General features: G+C 38.7%; 3 protein-coding genes across 4 annotated transcripts in view; all 3 read right to left on the reverse strand.

Moving 5' to 3' along the window:
- Nucleotides 1-176: 176 nt before the first annotated feature.
- On the reverse strand, nucleotides 177-2,195 carry LOC148415597 (galectin-4-like). Its single transcript, XM_088427974.1, has 4 exons — nucleotides 2,115-2,195; nucleotides 1,776-1,864; nucleotides 490-694; nucleotides 177-427 (listed from the first exon to the last, which is right to left on the reverse strand). The coding sequence occupies exons 1-4, from the start codon at nucleotides 2,157-2,159 to the stop codon at nucleotides 314-316; spliced, it is 453 nt and encodes a 150-aa protein (XP_088284100.1). The 5' UTR covers nucleotides 2,160-2,195; the 3' UTR covers nucleotides 177-313.
- Nucleotides 2,196-3,255: 1,060 nt separating this feature from the next.
- LOC148415598 (galectin-4-like) lies at nucleotides 3,256-10,217 on the reverse strand. 2 transcript variants are annotated; one of them, XM_088427530.1, is made up of 13 exons: nucleotides 10,067-10,217; nucleotides 9,722-9,810; nucleotides 8,237-8,441; nucleotides 8,053-8,166; nucleotides 7,205-7,231; nucleotides 7,072-7,101; nucleotides 6,570-6,596; nucleotides 6,379-6,405; nucleotides 6,125-6,151; nucleotides 6,015-6,044; nucleotides 5,323-5,411; nucleotides 4,907-5,072; nucleotides 3,256-3,509 (listed from the first exon to the last, which is right to left on the reverse strand). In XM_088427530.1, the coding sequence occupies exons 1-13, from the start codon at nucleotides 10,109-10,111 to the stop codon at nucleotides 3,363-3,365; spliced, it is 1,023 nt and encodes a 340-aa protein (XP_088283656.1). In that variant the 5' UTR covers nucleotides 10,112-10,217; the 3' UTR covers nucleotides 3,256-3,362. The 2 variants fall into 2 exon arrangements, with proteins under 2 accessions (XP_088283656.1, XP_088283655.1); XM_088427529.1 differs by having other exon boundaries at nucleotides 7,072-7,104.
- A 1,536-nt stretch (nucleotides 10,218-11,753) lies between these two features.
- Nucleotides 11,754-18,779, reverse strand: part of ryr1b (ryanodine receptor 1b (skeletal)) — a 68,242-nt gene continuing 61,216 nt past the window's right edge. The window contains exons 98-108 of the mRNA XM_088428281.1: nucleotides 18,593-18,723; nucleotides 17,776-17,818; nucleotides 17,568-17,701; nucleotides 17,430-17,490; nucleotides 17,188-17,334; nucleotides 16,209-16,343; nucleotides 15,068-15,224; nucleotides 14,904-14,968; nucleotides 14,358-14,458; nucleotides 13,338-13,389; nucleotides 11,754-13,272 (exon numbers count right to left, since the gene is read on the reverse strand). Of these exons, the coding sequence (XP_088284407.1) occupies nucleotides 13,177-13,272; nucleotides 13,338-13,389; nucleotides 14,358-14,458; nucleotides 14,904-14,968; nucleotides 15,068-15,224; nucleotides 16,209-16,343; nucleotides 17,188-17,334; nucleotides 17,430-17,490; nucleotides 17,568-17,701; nucleotides 17,776-17,818; nucleotides 18,593-18,723 (1,122 nt within the window). The 3' untranslated portion in view covers nucleotides 11,754-13,176. The remainder of the gene's footprint in view (nucleotides 13,273-13,337; nucleotides 13,390-14,357; nucleotides 14,459-14,903; nucleotides 14,969-15,067; nucleotides 15,225-16,208; nucleotides 16,344-17,187; nucleotides 17,335-17,429; nucleotides 17,491-17,567; nucleotides 17,702-17,775; nucleotides 17,819-18,592; nucleotides 18,724-18,779) is intronic.

Here is an 18,779-nt window from a genome sequence, read left to right on the forward strand (position 1 = left end):
TTTGATCGTTTTATCAACAATAGGAAAAAATAATATGAAAATATTTTCGCAAACAGGCAAGTTTTTTCCCGGGTTTTGCACATTTTTACGAGCATTTGATTTTTCAGGTCTTTCCAAGCTTTTTGACAGGTACTGTATTGGTTTTTCCATTTTAAGAAGAAATCAGTCTTCTACACTTCGAGTGAAAACAGTAGACTTTATTTGTCATGCTTTGAAGAAGTCAGAGCTCAATAAGTCTTCCTGGCCAGCAGGTGGCGCCATGCATGAATGCAACAGTAACTGCTGTTAGTCTCGCCTAGCAGCAGAGAGAAATTCAGCTCATGTCAATGCTCTGTATGGAAACGTCTCCCTCAATGCGTATGCCCCACACGGTCGACAAAGGGAGGCGATGTTTAAAGACGTGGAAGTCTTTCCCGTTGATAATGACCTGCAGAGACAATTTGGGTCAAAGGTTAGGGTTAGGGTACGCGCGGGCCAATCCGCTCGGACCTGATAGCCCTCGAGGGTGCACACGATGTCCATCTCGAAGGCGTCGCCCTTGCTGAAGGGCATGTCGTCGATAGCGTCTTCCTCATCCCAGGCGCCGTTCCGGTGGCTGTTGAAGACCACATGTTCCAGGTCCTCAAAGCGCGGGTTGAAATGGAGCGCCACGTCGCTGGACTCGGCCGCCCCACACACCAAACTGACAAAAAACCTGTCGGAGACGAGGTGACGGGATTTATGTAACCAGGGTTTTCCAACTCAGTCCGCATCTTTCAATATCATTAATCATCATTCCGTATTGTTTGGTGCCATTGGGGGTCTTTCGATATATTCAGTTTTATTCCAAAGCTATTGCACAATTTCAATCAAAATATTCCACGGCATTCCATTTCTTTCAGTATCATTCCCTATCATGACACATTTATCTTAGTATCATCTCTATAATCTCTATTTTCAAATATCTTCTTCAAAATCTTCTTACCTTTCATTTCAAGTCTTTCCATCATTCCATATCATTTCCACCACAATGCACATTTTCACCAAATTCCTCTCACATCGCTCCAACTCTTTCAGTATCATTCCATATCATTCAATATAATGGCCCTTATCTTAACCATTTTCAACAGTGTCATCCACACGATTACATATAGTTTCAGGTCATCCAATATTATTCCATTTTACTGAATATTATGAATTGTTAGACACGTTACCTGCGTCATTCTAGTTCATTGATATCAATACACATCTCCACCATAATGTTATGTTTTGTTATGTTGTGTTTGCACATCATTACATGTCATTTCAGATCATCTGAAATCATTCTATATGATCCATTCTTATGACCCTTTTTTAATTTAACCATGCTATTGCACATCTTTCACGAGTATCAACCACACCATTATATATCATTTCAGTTGGTCCAATGTAATTAATTTTTCACCATCAATTTGCACTTTTTTCACCATAATCATCCACATCATTCTATATCACGCTAGTTCCTACAATGTTACATTTTTCACCGATATCACCCAGACCATTTGATATCATTTCAGATCGTCCAATATGATATGTAGCGGGCCGCAAATAATTCATGGATACCCGTGCCCTAATCAAACAGTTCGGGTTTTGCCACCCATTAAACCAAAGATGTGGCTTGCTCGGTTTGCCGATGGCCACGCCCACTTTGCGAAGGGAATGTGATCGAAGCACCTTTTATTTCCTTCGATGGAAAGAAAAAAAACAAATGGTCCACCCGGTTCCACCGGTGCGACGAGTCAACACGCAGATATCACCTGGTGATGTGAAGCGGAACCGCACCCTTGATGTGGATGGACGATCCCACCCTCAGGCCGCCTTGGATGGGCCCCGAGTAGGGAATGCTCTGGAAACGATTTCACATCATTCTGCGTTGAAGCCCAAGAGATCGAAAGCGTAAAGGCAGCTTTTAAAGCCGGAGGTGTCTAATGTACGGCGTGCGGGCCACAACTGGCCTGTCGCTATGTTTAATCTCTTGATCATTTTGTCCACTGGGGGCGCACAGATGACACTTTTTTTTTTTTCTCGAACAAAAGAATCAATATGATTCGAAAGAGCAGAAAAGCGCTCGACAAAAAGCGATGAGGTCGACTCACGGGGTTGTGGACGGGCTGGTAACCGGGAGTGGCCGCAGAGGACATGGCGCCGCTGGTTGAGACGTGTGAACCGGTACTGCGGCGTGTTTTATAGCAAGCGGATCAAGAGGGAGGAGAGCTCAGGGATCTTCCGACTGTGGCGTTATCGGCGCTTTAAACTTCTGCCTCATAGGCAAGAGTTCTCACTGCGCACCCTACTAGATCACAGTATCCCTTTTGTTTTTTCCCGAAGAATTAACCATGCATAATAAGGCATATTCAAGTCATTTTTTTTCTCAAGTAAGCTGTTTTGTTTGTTTGCTTTTTAAACACCATGTACAGTAAAGTGGTTTTTAGGGACAAATAAAAGTGTTTTTTTTTTTTTAAAAAAACAAGTAAGGCTTTAAAAACACACAAACAAACAAAACAACCATGTGTCGTGCGGCTTTTTTGGGTGGGGAAAAAAAAAGACTATTTAAAAAAAGGTTTTATTTTTTTTAATCGACCATGTATACTAAGACTTTTTTTTTTTAACAACCACAAAGAGTAAGACTTTTTTAGCATTAGTATTTTTTTCCCTTGAAAACCAATTTATAAACTATCATGTATTTTCTTAATAAAACATTTGTAGTAGGATATTTTTTTTTCAAAGACTAGCCATGTGCAAACAGTATAGTGAGGATGTTTTTTTTAATATATGAGAAAAAATTATCACGTATTTAAAAAAAAACAAGTGAGCTGTTTTGTTTTATTTGCTTTTTAAACGCCATGTATAGTAAAGTGCTTTTTGGGGACAAATAAAAAGCTTTTTTTAAGCAAGTAAGGCTTTAAAAACACACAAACAAACAAAACAACCATGTGTCGAACGGCTTTTTTGGGTGAGAAAAAAAAAAGACTTGCAAAGCTTTTTTTTTTTTTAATGACCATGTATACTAAGACTTTTTTTTTTAAACAACCATAAAGAGTAAGACTTTTTTTTAAATGACCATTTATAGTCAAGCCTTTTTTAAACGACCGTGTAAAGTAAGCCTTTTCTTGAAAAATATAAAAGAAAAAAACATTTGCAAATATTTATGAGCGTTAGGTTTTGAAGGTGTTTCCAAACTTTTGACAGGTATTGTATCCGTTTTTCCATTTTCAGATGACTTCAGTCTTCCACACATTGAGTGAAAACAGCAGACTTTATTTGTCACGCTTTGATAAAGTATCTCCGGACACACTTTTTGTTGTTGTTGCGTTGGTTGCCATGGTGATAGAACTTCCGGGATTTCAGAAGTGGATGTAAGAAATCTGCACGTCGCCCGCCACCTCCAGTTTGTCGATCTCGTTGACGTCACGCATGCGGTGATTGAAATCGAACAGCGGCTGCCCGTTGAGGAACACCTTGAAGCGGTCCCTGCCACAGCGGATGGACAACTTGCCCCCCCAAAATAAGAAAAGTTTAATTTTGTGGTGCATTTCAGGCACACTGTCACGCCCTACCCCCCAAAAAGACAAAAAAAAAAAAAAACAAACAAAAACAAAACAACTATTTATATCAACTGTAATTCTACTATTAATCGCTAGATGGCAGAAATTGACAGTCATTTGACTTGAGTCATTTTTAAGACTTAATTGCTAAAACGTGAGAACACTTTGACTCGGTATTTGATCTAAATGATTTAACTTGACATTTTAGCTTGGAATAATAACACAGGTTGCCATTGTAGGAAGGAAAGAAAGAAAAAAAGAGGGATTTCGTTTGATTAATTCTAATCTGGCAACCCAATCGACGCCACCTGTAAAATCGTGACGTCAGCAGCGATAGAAATTAATTCGAGTTAGTCGACGACGTTGGCAAAAACAAGAAGAAAAAACGCCTGGTTTCCAACTCTTAGAGTACAAACTCAACAGCGATAACGTCTGCTTTTCTTTACCACAACTAAACTCACAGACAGGTAAACTAACCTCCAATTTAGCTAGCCATACGCAAACAGATCTGGGATCAGTAAAATACGTGTGATTGTGAACATTTCATTTAAATGCAGCTAATAAACGTAACCAAAGGTAGAATTATTGGTTCGTTTCATTTTGGTTCGCAGTCAAGGAAAGCGTTCGATGAAGACAATGAAGACCGTAATCTTGAAACTATCCCGTTAAATCGCTACGTAGAACACGTTTCCGGTCGTAAGCATGTCCGCCATATTTGATGTGGCAGAGTCTTCGTAAACTAATGCACTCATCGTCAAATTGTAACAAAAGGCAAAATGCACTTTACATCTACACATAGTAAAAACTTTGAATCCGGAAGATATATTTTTACATTTTTTTAAGATTCCTGATATTCAATACTAGCTACTTTCATGTTTCATTTTCAATTGGCAAAATAAGGGTCTACATTTAGATGGAGGATTAACAAAAAACAAAGTACTAAATTAATCTTTATGTACTAAGTTTTGATTACTAAAGGACGGTTGAAAAAAAACTATGTACAACAATTTTTATTTAAAACACATTGGTGAATTAAGATCATTTGGTTTTAGAAGCAAAAGGGTACAATTCATGCAACAATTCACGTCGCTAGAGTACAATTACTTTGGTTAATAAATACTGAATGATTTGATTATTTGCGGTCCTTAAGTATTAAAGTAATCAATCAATTTGGGGTCTAAAGTAACCTCCTAAAGTAATCTAGTACTTGATTATCTAAGGAATTGATGATTTTCATTTAGTAAAAAGGAATATTTATACACTCCTTTAGCCAAACACAAGACAGAAAGCTACATTTTGGGGATTAAATGAGTGAATTGGGCCGTGTTTTGATGGAAACTCACATCAAAGTACTGGCCATCCTTGAAGGGGTTGTCCCCAAGCTGGCGTTCCTCTGTGCCCCAGCGGCCCCCCATCATGCTGTTGCGCACCACCACGCCATCCTTCACGCGCGGGTTCATGTGAAAAGCGATGTCACCGCTTCTGCTCGTCAGGAAGTTGATGCTGAACCTAAAACAAACATCTTCTTACTCTTCATTCATGTTCAATCGCGGATGAGGGAGGGCTGCACCGCTGTGGGTGTGGTCACAGCCGATTAGAACTGGATACACAGGCTCACTGTAACTTGTGTCACACTACGTCGCTGACAGAGATATTCGGAGATGGACTCGGATGCATTATTTCTGATAAGTTAATCATTTTTGGAATAATGAAGTGGAATTGGATGAATGTTGTTACGGAAGATTGGCTAAAACCGTACCTGTTTGCCTTGTAGGGTACCATACCACGGATGATGACAGTCCTTTTGGAGAACATTCCACCGGGGATCACGCACGAGTACGGGATTGGCTGAAGGTGCAAACCACAAAAGAACTCACACGATGCACAAAAAGTAAACTAACAAGGTGATCATTTATTCCCATACTTCAATGTTTTTGGTACAAAAATCTTTACAATGTTTTTTTTTTCTTAAAATTTGCTCATCAAACTTATTTTTTGAAGTAGTATTGCTTTGCTCTAATTGATTAGTGTGTTAATTGAGTTATTAAATGAACAAAATACATAAGAATGGTGAAAAAAGGTTCACTGCATACACTGAAAAAGATTTTAAGTAGTTCTTTCATTAGATACAAGTAAACTCAGATTAAAAAAAAGAAAAATGATAAAAAAAAACAATAGAAAAATAATAAAGCATTTTTTTAGGTCTCTCTATCTCTTAATTTTTATTTAAAATTTCCCCCCAGAGCTGCAAATTGTTTTTTAGTCGGTATGGATTGTTTAAGATGCCAAAGGAAAGAAAACAATTGATATTTTCCTGTGGAATAATTATTATAAAAATAGATACAAAAATATTACAAATAATAAAATAATTATTAATAAAAATAAAACCGTTAACAGATTTTGCAAACAACCAGTAGCACAGGATGACCTTTGACCACAATCAGTACTTACAGGGTTGTAGATTGGCTGGCCGCCCATATTCTGCAGTAACACGACAGATATAAGATTACAAAGATTACAAAAGTAATCCTAATGTGACACATGCAGTCACGCGGTCTCACCGGCAGATTTGATCCTGGGAATCCACCCTGACAAAAAATAAATAATTGAGTGAGGAGGTAAGATAAGCTAAGATTTATTGTCCCCAAGGGAAAATTAGTCTTGGGCAAAGTGCATGAAATCATAGGATTTAAAAAAGACAAACATGTAAAATAAACATTAAACCACATCAGCAATTCTGATGTGTACCTAATGAAGTGACCAGTCCAAACGTGTTTCGGAAACATGATTGAAAAATAATCAAACATGTGTTTACCTCCATATTGCCTTCAGGATAGCAACCCTGCCAGGAAAAAAAAAAACTAGTTTATTTTCTTTGTCTTCTGCTGTAATGTATAAAATATGATTCAACATTATTACCAAAAATATGATTAAATGCGTTTCCTTATTATTCAGCCAGGACATACTGCACTAGTGAACGCAAATAGCTTTTTAAGTAAAACTTACCCCTCCACAATCTCCTGGATATCCTCCCTATGAGAAAAGGGGATCTCATGACTGAATTATTATTTTTTCAAGTGTTTAAACACATGAAGAAGAAATGAAAAAAAAGTCTGACGGGATCTGCACACATATACACACGAAGCCTCAGATATGACAGTAAAAAATCATTTTAATATTGGTAATGCTACAATGTAGTTGTGATGTTTCCACTAAATGCTTTTTTTGGTCATAAAAATCTATATTGTGCGCACAAAACGTTGATGAGGAACGTTAATGGAATTCCTGAACAGTTAGGTAAGCAAATGGAGCGTATTCCCTTCTCTTTTAAAGGTGCACTCCATTAATGTGCAGAGATATTCAAATTTTCATTGGAACAAAGCTACAAATGAGCATTTTGTGTGCGTGTTAATTCATTATTATGGCCACGATTACAAGGCTCCTGAATTTTCTGCTATTTTGAAATGAAAGTCGAGAAACAAGTACATAAATAAAGAACTATACGCACCCCCATGCAGTCTCCTGGGTATCCTCCCTGCTGCTGCCGCATGTGGGAAAAGTTTACATATCAATATGAAAAACAATCAGTGTAAGGGAATGAAAAACAATAATAGTAAGAAGCTCCCTCAAAATGGACTTACCCCCATTCCACCACCCATGCCGCCACCCTAAAAAAACACCAGTCAAGTTACACATATGCGCTTATGATTTGTATAGTTTTATCCATCTATCTAACTAGCTATTATATACCATGCTATCTTGCTAGCTAGGACGCTAGCAAGCTCACTAGCTAACTTTACATAGTTGCTAGCAAGCTAACTATATCATCTATCAATCTATCTGTCTTGCTAGCACGCTATCTAGCTACCTAGCTATCTATCTATCTAGCTAGCTCACTAGCTAACTTTACATAATTGCTAGCAAGCTAACTGTATCTATCATCTATCAATCTGTCTTGCTAGCAAGTGTGCTTGCTAGCACGCTATCTATCTAGCTATATAGCTAGCTAGCTCGCAAGATAGCGAGCTAGCACGCTAGCAAGCCTGCTAGCTAACTTTACATAGTTGCTAGCAAGCTAACTGTATCATCTATCAATCTGTCTTGCTAGCAAGTGTGCTTGCTTGCACGCTATCTATCTAGCTATCTAGCTAGCTCGCAAGATAGCGAGCTAGCACGCTAGCAAGCTCGCTAGCTAACTTTACATAGCTGCTAGCAAGCTAACTATATCCATCCATCCATCCATCTATCAATCTATCATATAGCATGTAAATGTATTTCTTGGGAAAGTAATTCTCCGGTTTTCCTGGAATTAAGGCCATTGTACAGTTCTATTTCAAAGTATCGACTACTCAGGAGGGTCACCAAGACTTAAGGCCCAAAAACGAAGTCAGAACTCAGTAAGTCTTCCTGACCAGTAGATGGCGCCATGCATCAATGCAACAGTAAGGGCTGTTAGTTTCGCCTAGCAGCAGAGAGAAATTCATCTCACCCCGATGACGTTAATGGTCTGGATGGAAACGTCTCCATCAATGTGCATGCCGCACACTCTCGCTAAAGGGAGGCGATGTTTAAAGACGTGGAATTCTTTCCCGTTGATTTTGAACTGCAGAGACAATTTGGGTCAAAGGTTACGGACGCTCGGTCGGGCACGCGCGTGCCGAATCCGCTCGGACCTGATAGCCCTCGGCGGAGCACACGATGACCATCTCGAAGGCTTTGCCCTTGCTGAAGGGCATGTCGCGGATCTTGTCTTCCGCATCCCAGGCGCCGTTCTGGCGGGTGTTGAAGACCACCTTGTCCCAGCCGTCGAAGCGCGGGTTGAAATGGAGCGCTACATCGCTGGACTCGGACGGTCCACACACCAAATTGACAAAAAACCTGTCGGAGACGAGGTGACGTAAATTATGTAACCAGGATTTTCCAACTCAGTCCAAATCTTTCAATATCATTGATCATCATTCCGTATCTTTTGGTACCACTGGAGGTCTACCGATATATTCGATATATATTCGTTCCAAACACATTGCACAATTTCAAACAAAATATTCAGTTTCATTCAATAAATATCATTCCACATCATGATTCCATTTCTTTCATGTCATTCCCTATCATTCAATATCGTGACACATTTTATTCTGAGTATAGTCTCTTTTTCACAATATCTTCCACATCATCCCATATTACTCCATATCTGTCAGTGTCCAAATTTTTCAATATCATTTTTTAGTTTTTACCATAATATTCCACTTCATTCAATCAATATCCTTTGACATCATTCGATATATTTCAATATCATTCAATAGTATCAAAACTTTTTACCTTATTGCTATTTTTCAATATTTTCCACACCATTACCTTTCATTCAAAGTCTGTCATTTCATATCATTTCCACCACAATGCACATTTTCACCAAATTCATTTCACATCATTCCAAATCTTCAGTATCACTCAACATCATTCAATAGGATGGCACTTTATTTTAACCATTTTCAACAGGATCATCCACATGATTACATATATTTTCAGATAATCCAATATTATTCCATTGCATTTATTATGATATGTTACTGCACCACATCAACACGTTACACCATTCTAGTTCTTCCAATATCATTACACATTTTCACCATAATGGTATGTTTTGTTATGTTGTGTTTGCACATCATTACATATAATTTCAGGTCATCTGAAATCACTCCATATGACTCATTATTATGACCCTTTTTTTACCATAGTATTGCACATCTCCATATCATTATGGATATCAGTTCTATCCATATCAGTTCGTCCAATGAAACTACGCATTTTTCACTATAATTTTGCACATTTTTCACCACTATCATCCACATCATTCTAGTTCATACAATGTTACATTTTTCACCATTATCACCTAGACCATATCATATCATTTCAGATCATCCAATATGTTATATAGCGGGCCGCAAATAAGTCATGGACACCCGTGCCCTAAGCAAACAGTTTGGGTTGGGCCTCCCATTAAACCAAAGATGTGGCTTGCTCTGTTTGCCGATGGCCACGCCCACTTTGCGAAGGGCGGGGAATGCGATAAAAGCACCTTTTATTTCCTTCATTGGAAAGAAAAGAACAAATGGCGCACCCGGTCCCGCCGTTGCCACAAGTCAGCACGCGGAAATCACCTGGTGATGTGATCCGGAACCGCGCCCTGGATGTAGATGGACGCTCCCTCCCTCAGACCTCCGTAGATGGGCCCCAAGTAGGGAATGCTCTGGAAACAATTTCACATCGTTCTGCGTTGAAGCCCAAGAGATCAAAACTGTAAATTCAACTTTTAAAGCCGGAGGTGTCTAATGTACGGTCCGCGGGCCGCAACTGGCCTGTCGCTATGTCTAATCTGGTCTGCCGCGCTTGCTCAATTTGTCCACTGGGGGCGCACAGGTGATACTTCTTTTTTTCTTTAACAAAAGAATCAATATGATTCGAAAAAGCAGAAAAGCGCTCAAAGAAAACAGAGGTCTACTCACGGGGCCGTAGACGGGCTGGTAACCGGGAGGGGCCACGAAGGACATGGTTGAGACGTGCCGACCGCTGGGTGAGCGCAACGGCGCTGCGCCGTGTTTTATAGCAAGCGGGTCAAGAGGGAGGAGCGCGGAGGGAGCTTGCCACCGCGGTGGGATCGCTGCTTTAAACCTCTGCCTCATATGCAACACTTCTGACTACACACCCCACTAGATCATAGGACAACTTTTTTTTTTTCCCAGAAGAATTAACCATGTATGAGAAGGCATTTTCAAGTCATTCTTTTCCTTGGGAAAAAAAAAAAACAGACATATGTAAAGTCAGGCATTAAAAAACTGTATAGGAAGGCATTTTTCTAAAGAACAACAAAAAAAAAATAGAATGCTATGTATAGTAAGGCTTTTTTGTGCATGTTTGTAAATGATAAAAGTGCCGTTAAAAAAAAAAAAGCGTATGAGTAGTGGAATGCGGTCCACCCAAAACAAACAAAAGCGCTTATCTTCACGTTGATTACCGTGTGTTCTATCCAAGTTTGACCTTGAGCTTATGTTTGATTTCCACAAAAGTTGGCAGAAATCATCAATGCGCAAGAAAATCAAGTGCACTCAAGCCAATTTGGCAGCATTTTGAAAATGGCGTTTTTGTGCCAAAAGTACTCCATAGAATTACATTTGTGTTAAAAAAAAAAAAAAAAAAAAAAAAACGATAAGAACTAAGGGTAATTCAAAATTACACCAAAATCTTTTTCAAAAAAAAAAAAAAAGTAGCAACATATTCAGGTATTTTACTTTTATTTATTTATTTTACATCGCTAAGTTATATCACCTTTTATATGGCTAGCGATTTTAACCAATTAATCTAAAACAAACTTTCTCTTACTGGCTGTATTTATGTTACCTTTTGGGCCTTTAAAAATAAATACATTCCTAGATTTACTCTCGCCCCCACTTATACATAAACCGATGTAAAAAGTCGTTTCTATAATTTTGCTAACTGAAAATCGACTAAAATAGGCTAATAAGTGAAAAAAAAAATACAGTTTAGCTCAATTTTTGGACTCGCTACAAATCATTCTTGTATCATTCCCTTGCATTTGTGGAATACAAATTCAGGAGATTTGTTTTTATTTTTAAAAAAAAAACAATGTAACGGGTATGCAAATAATGACGTCTACTTTCTGAGTGAACACGTTTATTGCGAGAGCAAAACAGAGTTCAGTCAAATGTCGGTTTGAAGGCAGCCGAAATTGCGTCTTCACACCTGAGAGTCATCTTCACACACACACATATACACACACACACATCGCGGCGAACCGCGTGTGAAATGTTGGGAGTCCTCCAAAGAAAAAAATAAATAGATGTTTATATCTGGTATGTAAAATATGCCTTTTTTTAATGCGTACATTCGCTCCTGCACGCCCAAAACGGGCGTCGGCGTAGAAACAATAAATAAATCCATAAGACTTCAAAGTGTCTGTACAGCTGATTCATACCGTCGATGATACTATGCTCGTTCCTCCGTGAGAATTTTTCGTAAACTGGGTTTCCGCAAAACAGCAGTGAAATGATGCTGTATCAAAAAAAAACAAATAAAATAATAAAAAAGCAGACCTCGATTAAAGCAAAAATTTGAAGCTTTATCAAGCCTCAATAACTGAGAATCGGGACTGGACCCCCCCCCCCCCCCCCCCCCCCCCCCCAAAAAAAAATAAAATAAAATAAAAAGCATGTAATTGTCTCGGGATGCCACAAGATAGCAGCAAAGCGTGTTTGTCCTTTGAACAAAGCCAGTCAGATTTAAAGAATCGACCTCTCAATGCGACATATGTACTTGCATCAACAAGCCACCTGAGGGCGCCAAAGTACAATTTTGTTACATCCTAAAACTGCTGGATTAAAACTCGTATTAGGTTATTTTTAAGATTCAACTCACAGTTGGGTTTGAAGTGCGCAGTTATTATGATTATTTTTTAAACTGCTTAAAACCATCGGCTTAGAACTCACCCTTAACTCAAATTAGCTTCTCCGTTAGCGGTCATGAGCTACAGTCAATTGAATTTGGTCGACTGAAAAGTTAATGAACTTTTAGGTTCAAAAAAGTGGGCAAAGTCTATTTTTTAAAATCACTTTAAAGTAAAAAGGCAGAAAACTTGGAGGCGGGCCTTTGTCACAAGGTACATTTCCCAAACGCAACACTGGGCCAATTTCCATTTACGAGGTGGCCACGTCCATTAAAAGATGGGAAAAAATAGATCCAAAAAGTGGGATTAAAAAATTGCATGTAAATGTAAGGACAAGTAGATTTATTCATGAAATATTGACATAGTTTATGGATGTTTATGCTTGAACAACTATTGCGGAACTATTTTTTTTAAATTCTATTTATTTATTTGCATATAATGCAATATGAATATCCAATATGATCCAAGCCTATGACTGAACTTCACTGCCCTCGACTTGCATTGCAAGTGTCACGGTTCACCAGTAGAGGGCAGTACAGGACTATTAACGTTTTTTGTTTTTGTTTTGTTTCTTTTTTTTGCCTTGAGTTCTGCAACTCATCCAATGCCATTGACGACTATCGACGTCAAAAATCTATTACTGGGCTCCAATGCTATAGAAGATTTATTTTAATTAAGCTTGCAGTGAGTGAGTTTCTACACTCCTGGAAAATTGAAAATGGAAAAAAAATGGTATTAGCTCATTTACTGTAGTTTTCATTGGTTGCGGTCGGCTAGGGTGAAAAAAAATTGCTAAGCCCTGTTTCCTAACCATCTTCCCTCCCATTTAAACAGTAAAAAAAAAAAAGAGAAAAAAAAAAGCAGTGACTTTGCTATAGGCACTAAAAGACGTCATCTCAACGGTCACATTGGTTATGTTTGATGAACGCGATGCGTTTAGGCACAGTTCGGAGTGCGGACGAGCCGTGACGCTAACAACAGTATCCAGTGTGTTTGCACGCAAGTGTAGAAGCAAGGCAATCTACAGACGTGACCGTTTAAAAAAAAAAAAAAAAAAAGGCCTATCTGTCGTCATCTCATTTGTCTGCCGAAATTTGGATCCAAATCGTGCATAGCGTTGCAGGCTTCTCGTTTCCGACGGTTCCGTGGTCGGCGTTATCCCAGCTGGTCCTCGTACTGCTTTCGGAAACAGTCGCCGGCGGGGAAGAAGTCCCAGCAGCGCTCCTGGTACATCTTCCAAACGTACGACTCCTAAAAAAAAATCAAACGCGGCTCAAAAATTCTGGGAAATGCAAGTTAGGACGTGGTTGGCTGACCTGGCCCGTGTGCTCCGTTTCGTCCTTGTTGATGAGATACATCAGGAAGAACCTGCGAGACCACGACGAGGGAATAATTAACACACGCTGGTTAAAAACTTAAAAGGAATATGAGCTGCATTTAAAAAAATGGGATTGAATATGGTGTGAATATGACCATTTTTATGTTATTTAGAGTCAAGTTTTTTTTTAATGTTAAAAAGGATACAGTTTTAGGTATACTTTTTTAGATAGTAATCATATTTAGCATCTGAGTGGGGGGTGCAAAAAGTTTTCTCTTTTTCTCCGTTTTAGACTAACCTGTAACCTGTATAAACGCTGTAAAAAGTCAAAACGAAGTTGTTGAAAGTTAATTTATATTGCTTTTTGCTTTTGTTAATATTAAACAGGATACAGTTTAAGGTAGACTAAAATTTTTATGGGGGGGATATTTTCAAAAATATATTCCTTTAGCTGGGCTAAAGGAATGACTAAAAAGGGCTTATACTAAATGAATTACGCACTAAAGTAAACAATTACTTTTGTACTTTTTCTACTTTTTAATTTTAGTACTTAAGTAACCAACATTTAGTTAGGGTTAGTTTAGTTTAGGTACGAAAGTAATAATTTAGTACCTAAAGTAATGAATTTCTAACCATTAATTGATTACTTAAGTACATTTAGTACCAATTACTTAAATGTTAAATTAACAATGAAATTAATTACTTTAGGTAAAGTAATAAATTACTTTAGTAGTAGACTACCCAAAGTAATTGATCACTTTAGTGCTTAATTTATCTAGTAACAAACATTTTTAGACACTCCTTTATCAAAAAAAAAATTGAAAACCAAAATAAGAAATATATTTATAAGTACCTGGGATTGAATGATTTGATTGGATAAAAATAAATAAATAATTGGTCTCAGCGGTTCTAAATTGCGGGTACATGGCTTGCCTCAATTTGGGGATTGCGGACTGCGTTGGTAAATAATCACACTCATACGGATACGGTTGACTCAAAAATATGAAAAATCTCTCACATGTAGTTGGCCAAGTTGTGTTCCTCTAAAGTGTGCGTCTCAAATCCGTGCGGCGTCGTGTCAAAGTAGTCGCTCCCGATCCCGCAGATGAAGCACTTGGTCTGCGGGAGAGACGAGAGACGAGACGCCGCGTCAAACGCAAGACCGTGTTCATGCGAGAGACTGCAGGCAAAGAACACAATCGGTGTCAAAGCAACTCATGCATCCGCTCACGCACCCTCCCCCTCCCCCACATGTACGTCTCCGCACAGCTCTCTCACTCACATCCATAAACATACTGACCTCACGGTCAGATAGAGGGACTAAATCTGCTTCAGTTCTAAGCAAAAGAACCTTTGTTTGCGGCTGAACAAGACCGAGTATTAACAGGCTGTTGGATGGCTTTAGACTCCACGCTGAGACTGCGTATGGGAGTGTTATTGCAATATATCGAGTAGGCGTTGCCGTAAAGTGATGATCTTTTGAAAAAACAAACAAACAAATCACTGAGGACTGACTCCGCAAAAAATAACGAAAGGAAGCCAGCGGTAAGTTGCGTCAACTCACCTCCATATCCTCCCTGACCTGCTCCTGCTGGTCTCTCAGTTCCCCGAACGCATCAATGATCAAACCTGGAAGATCACAAATGGGATCGTTAAAATAACAATTGAATAAAAAGACTTTTCACACTGCGCTTAGTTTCCTTAGAAGCACCACACTGAAGTTCCTACCCTGAATGATAGCCAGCAGGATGACGATGACGAAGAAGAAGAAGGTGATGTCGAAGACCACTCGGTAGAGCTCGTATTCGTCCCCGGCCGGGTCCTCGATCTCGTCTCCGATGCCGCCGCCGGCCCGCACGCCGACGTACATGTGGAACAGGTAGCACTGCCAAGGGAAAGGAGCCAGGACACTCAACATGAATAATAAACAACATCTTCGTTTGGCTAGCTATGTTAGCTGCTAACCCACAAACGTAAACACAGAAGACCAAAATTCACATTCAACGGCAATTATAAATCACCATTTTTAAACTAATTTTTTTGACGATTTACAATTCTTTATTGAGATTTTAGACAACTCTCTCCCCATAAATAATTCTCAATAAAATAACATAACAACCAGTACACATTTGAGTCAGCTTGGTTTGTTCAAATGTGATCAGTATGAACGGCAACCTACAGGCTTTCAGACCTAAAGTGAGTAATTTGCCGTCATTAAAAAGCCTTTGAAATGTAATCTGAATGCTCCACCAGGCGATATGGAGCAATTGAGCGCTGCTAGCTAGCGGCTAATTTATGTTGGACGCTGCGTAAATTTTAGCGCACTTAGCAATTGAATGTGATTTGAATGTTGCCTCTCCACTTATGGAGCAATTGAGCGCTGCTAGCTAGCGGCTAATTTATGTTGGACGCTGCGTAAATTTGAGCGCACTTAGCAATTGAACGTGATTTGAATGTTGACTCTCCACTCATGGAGCAACTGTCTGTGAGTCAAGTTGGTCATTGCACGGGAACAAAATAAAAACATATGATATTATATATATTATTTGACGTGGTAATGTTTATTTTAAGCTTCTCAGCATGTTTGGCAACATTTTGGAGAGTACTGGAGAGCGCCAAAAAATAATCGATCTCAAGCTGTGCAGACCAGAAATCTCACGAGATCTCGTTGTACAAGATCTCGCCCCATCCCTGCTAGCTAGCATAACGCGCTATTACCCTACTGCTGTTCATTTAACAGAATAAAACTAAACACTAAACAGGCCGAGATTTGACTCTAGTACCTTGAGGAGTATCGTTTGGGTAAAGTAGGGCATATCTCCTACAATATACGTTGCGGCGCTGACGGCTGGGCGCGCCCGCTACGCACCGTCATCATGTCGTCGCACTTCATGTCAGGCTCGTCCTCGTCCTCGCTCTTGTTGTAGAACTTGCGGAAGAAGTTGAAGGCCACCACGGTGTAGAGGTACACCACCACGGCCAGCAGACCCACCGTCATCATCAGCTGCCGAGGACACGAACATAAATCAAAAACAAGTTAGTTAGTCTGGACTAAGAAAATCTACTGTATATTCTGGGGGTTCCTCGAGATACCACGACAAATGGCGTTCCAAAATTTAATGACTAATGAGAGTGCAAATTCGTGATAAACTTAACAAAATAAAAGCAAACAACATTCACCGTTATAAGACAGTTTAGTGATAATTTGCTTCAGATTCCAGTTAATTTGCTCTCAATTTGAAAAGAAACTGTGTATGTTCCTGTCATAGCGCTATAAAGCACTCATTTAAGATTTGCTGATAGCTGCAAAACCCCTGTTAAAATATCGTTATTATTTGTATTATTTATTTTATTAAGTCTTACATGGTCCTTTGAGAAAATGTGGATATATACTATACTAAAAATAAAAATTATATAGTTTAATTTCATTAATTTTACTAAATTATTTTAAAAACAACTTAAAAAATAAAAAAAAATCAATGGAACTAAAAATTTAAATAAAAATAAAAGTTATATTTAGTTTAATGTGTTTAATTTATTATATTCATTTTATTACTATTAAAAAAAATAAACTAAACATTTGTTATTTTTGGTATTATTTAAATTCAGTTTTTTAAATAAATAATTCAAATAAAATGTAGTTTAATTAATTTATTATAATAATTTTATTAATATTAAATCAATAAAATTCAACTGAATACAATTTTTTGCATTCCGTTTTTTTTTAACTTTTGTTACTCCATTTTAATTTTTATGCAGTAGTTATTTTGCATATAAATTAATATAATTTAAGACATACTAAAGTTTACTTCCGGGACCCTGATAGCGCTCGGCATTTCTTTTGTCACCTGCTTTCCGTTGTGGGTGACGGAGGACAAGATGGTGCGCAGGGTTTTGACGCCCATGGCGATGTCCAAAAGGTGAGCGGCGAAAAAAAAGTTGTTGTAGTGGCCCAGCATGGACATCAGCATGTACCAGACCAGATACAGGAAGGTCTATCGGTGGAGGGGGGAAAAAAAAAAAAAAAAGAGTCCGAAAACATGGCACAATTTCAATCAGCAAACCAGACGCTTTGCTTTCCTGAACTCACATTGTCCGTGAACACAACGCCAAACTTCCAGATTTGGTATTTGATGTCTATGGATGTTATCCTGCGGAGAGGTCATGCGGGTCGCAAAGTCACGTGACTCCAGTCCCCCTCCCGAGACGCTCGAGAGCGCAAACGTACCAGCTGAAGACCGAGTTGTCGGGTTCGGGCTTCTTATCGTGCGTCATGGCGCTGACGTCCAGCGAAGCCAAGTCCATGCCCAGCAGCTCGGCGATCCTCTCCCGTCCGTAAATGTCGCCGTATTTATCCAGCACCTGACAAATGTGCAAAAGTATCCTCTCACAATCGGTTCTTTGAAAAAAAAAAAAAAAAAAGCAAAAGAACTCACCTTCCTTTTCACAAACTTGTCCCAGTAATTGTTAGGGAAAGTTCTGCAATCATAGAAAAATGAGGGATTGCAAATCATACTTTCACTTTTCAAGCGTTTTTCGATGATGTCAAATAGTTTTTCAGCCAAGTATCCCACAATTTGGGCAAAGCGTTTTTAAACAAAAAAAAAAGACCTGAAAATTAAACTTTAGTACTATTTGTGATGGTATTTCTAAGCGTATTTCGATCAGCAAATCCAAAATACAGTCATGCAAAAATTGCATCACTAATGACAATGCGAATCCATATAAAACTTAACAAAACTTAACAAACTTAACAAAATAAAAGCATATACTTTTTTGCAACGTGCTTCATCTTCCAATTCATTTGCTCTTAGTTTGAAAACAAATGTACTGTTCCTGTCACAGCACTAAAAAGCTTTCAATTAAATTTGCTGGTGCCTACTGAAACTGTTCAAATCTGAGGTAACCCCCAAGTGTAGCTAAATTTGAGAGCCAATGTGTTGCATTGTAAATGTTACGCTAAAAAGCCACGTAGCCCCTAACCAAACTGAGAACGCACATCCGTGTAAAACCTAACAAAATAAAGGCTTACAGCATTTTGCAATGGAGTAACTAGAACCTTATTTAGCAAACGCTGACTTCATGTTCCAATTAATTTACTCTTAATTTGAAAAATGCATTAAATTAGATTAGCTGATACCTGCTGATGAATACTCTGAGGCCATGGCAGTTCTGATATTTCTTTACATAAAATTCCCCCTAACCCGTCAATCAACAGATGAATTCAAAAATATATGAACGATTTGCTCTTACGGAGTGTTGAGCACCAGTCGGTCCCACTGCCCTTTGATATCGTCGTCTTCCGGCTGTTCCGTCACATAGACGCCATCAAACTCCAGTTTTCTGGCCAGCTCCTTCTCTCGCTTGAAAATAACCAGCGGAACCTGCAAAAACAAAAACAAAAAAATGCTACTAACTAACATGCTAACCCATTCCTTAC

The sequence above is a fragment of the Hippichthys cyanospilos genome, chromosome 11, assembly GCF_059441005.1.
Source record: "Hippichthys cyanospilos isolate Australia breed blue-spotted pipefish chromosome 11, RoL_Hcya_1.0, whole genome shotgun sequence".
Lineage (NCBI taxonomy): Eukaryota > Metazoa > Chordata > Actinopteri > Syngnathiformes > Syngnathidae > Hippichthys > Hippichthys cyanospilos.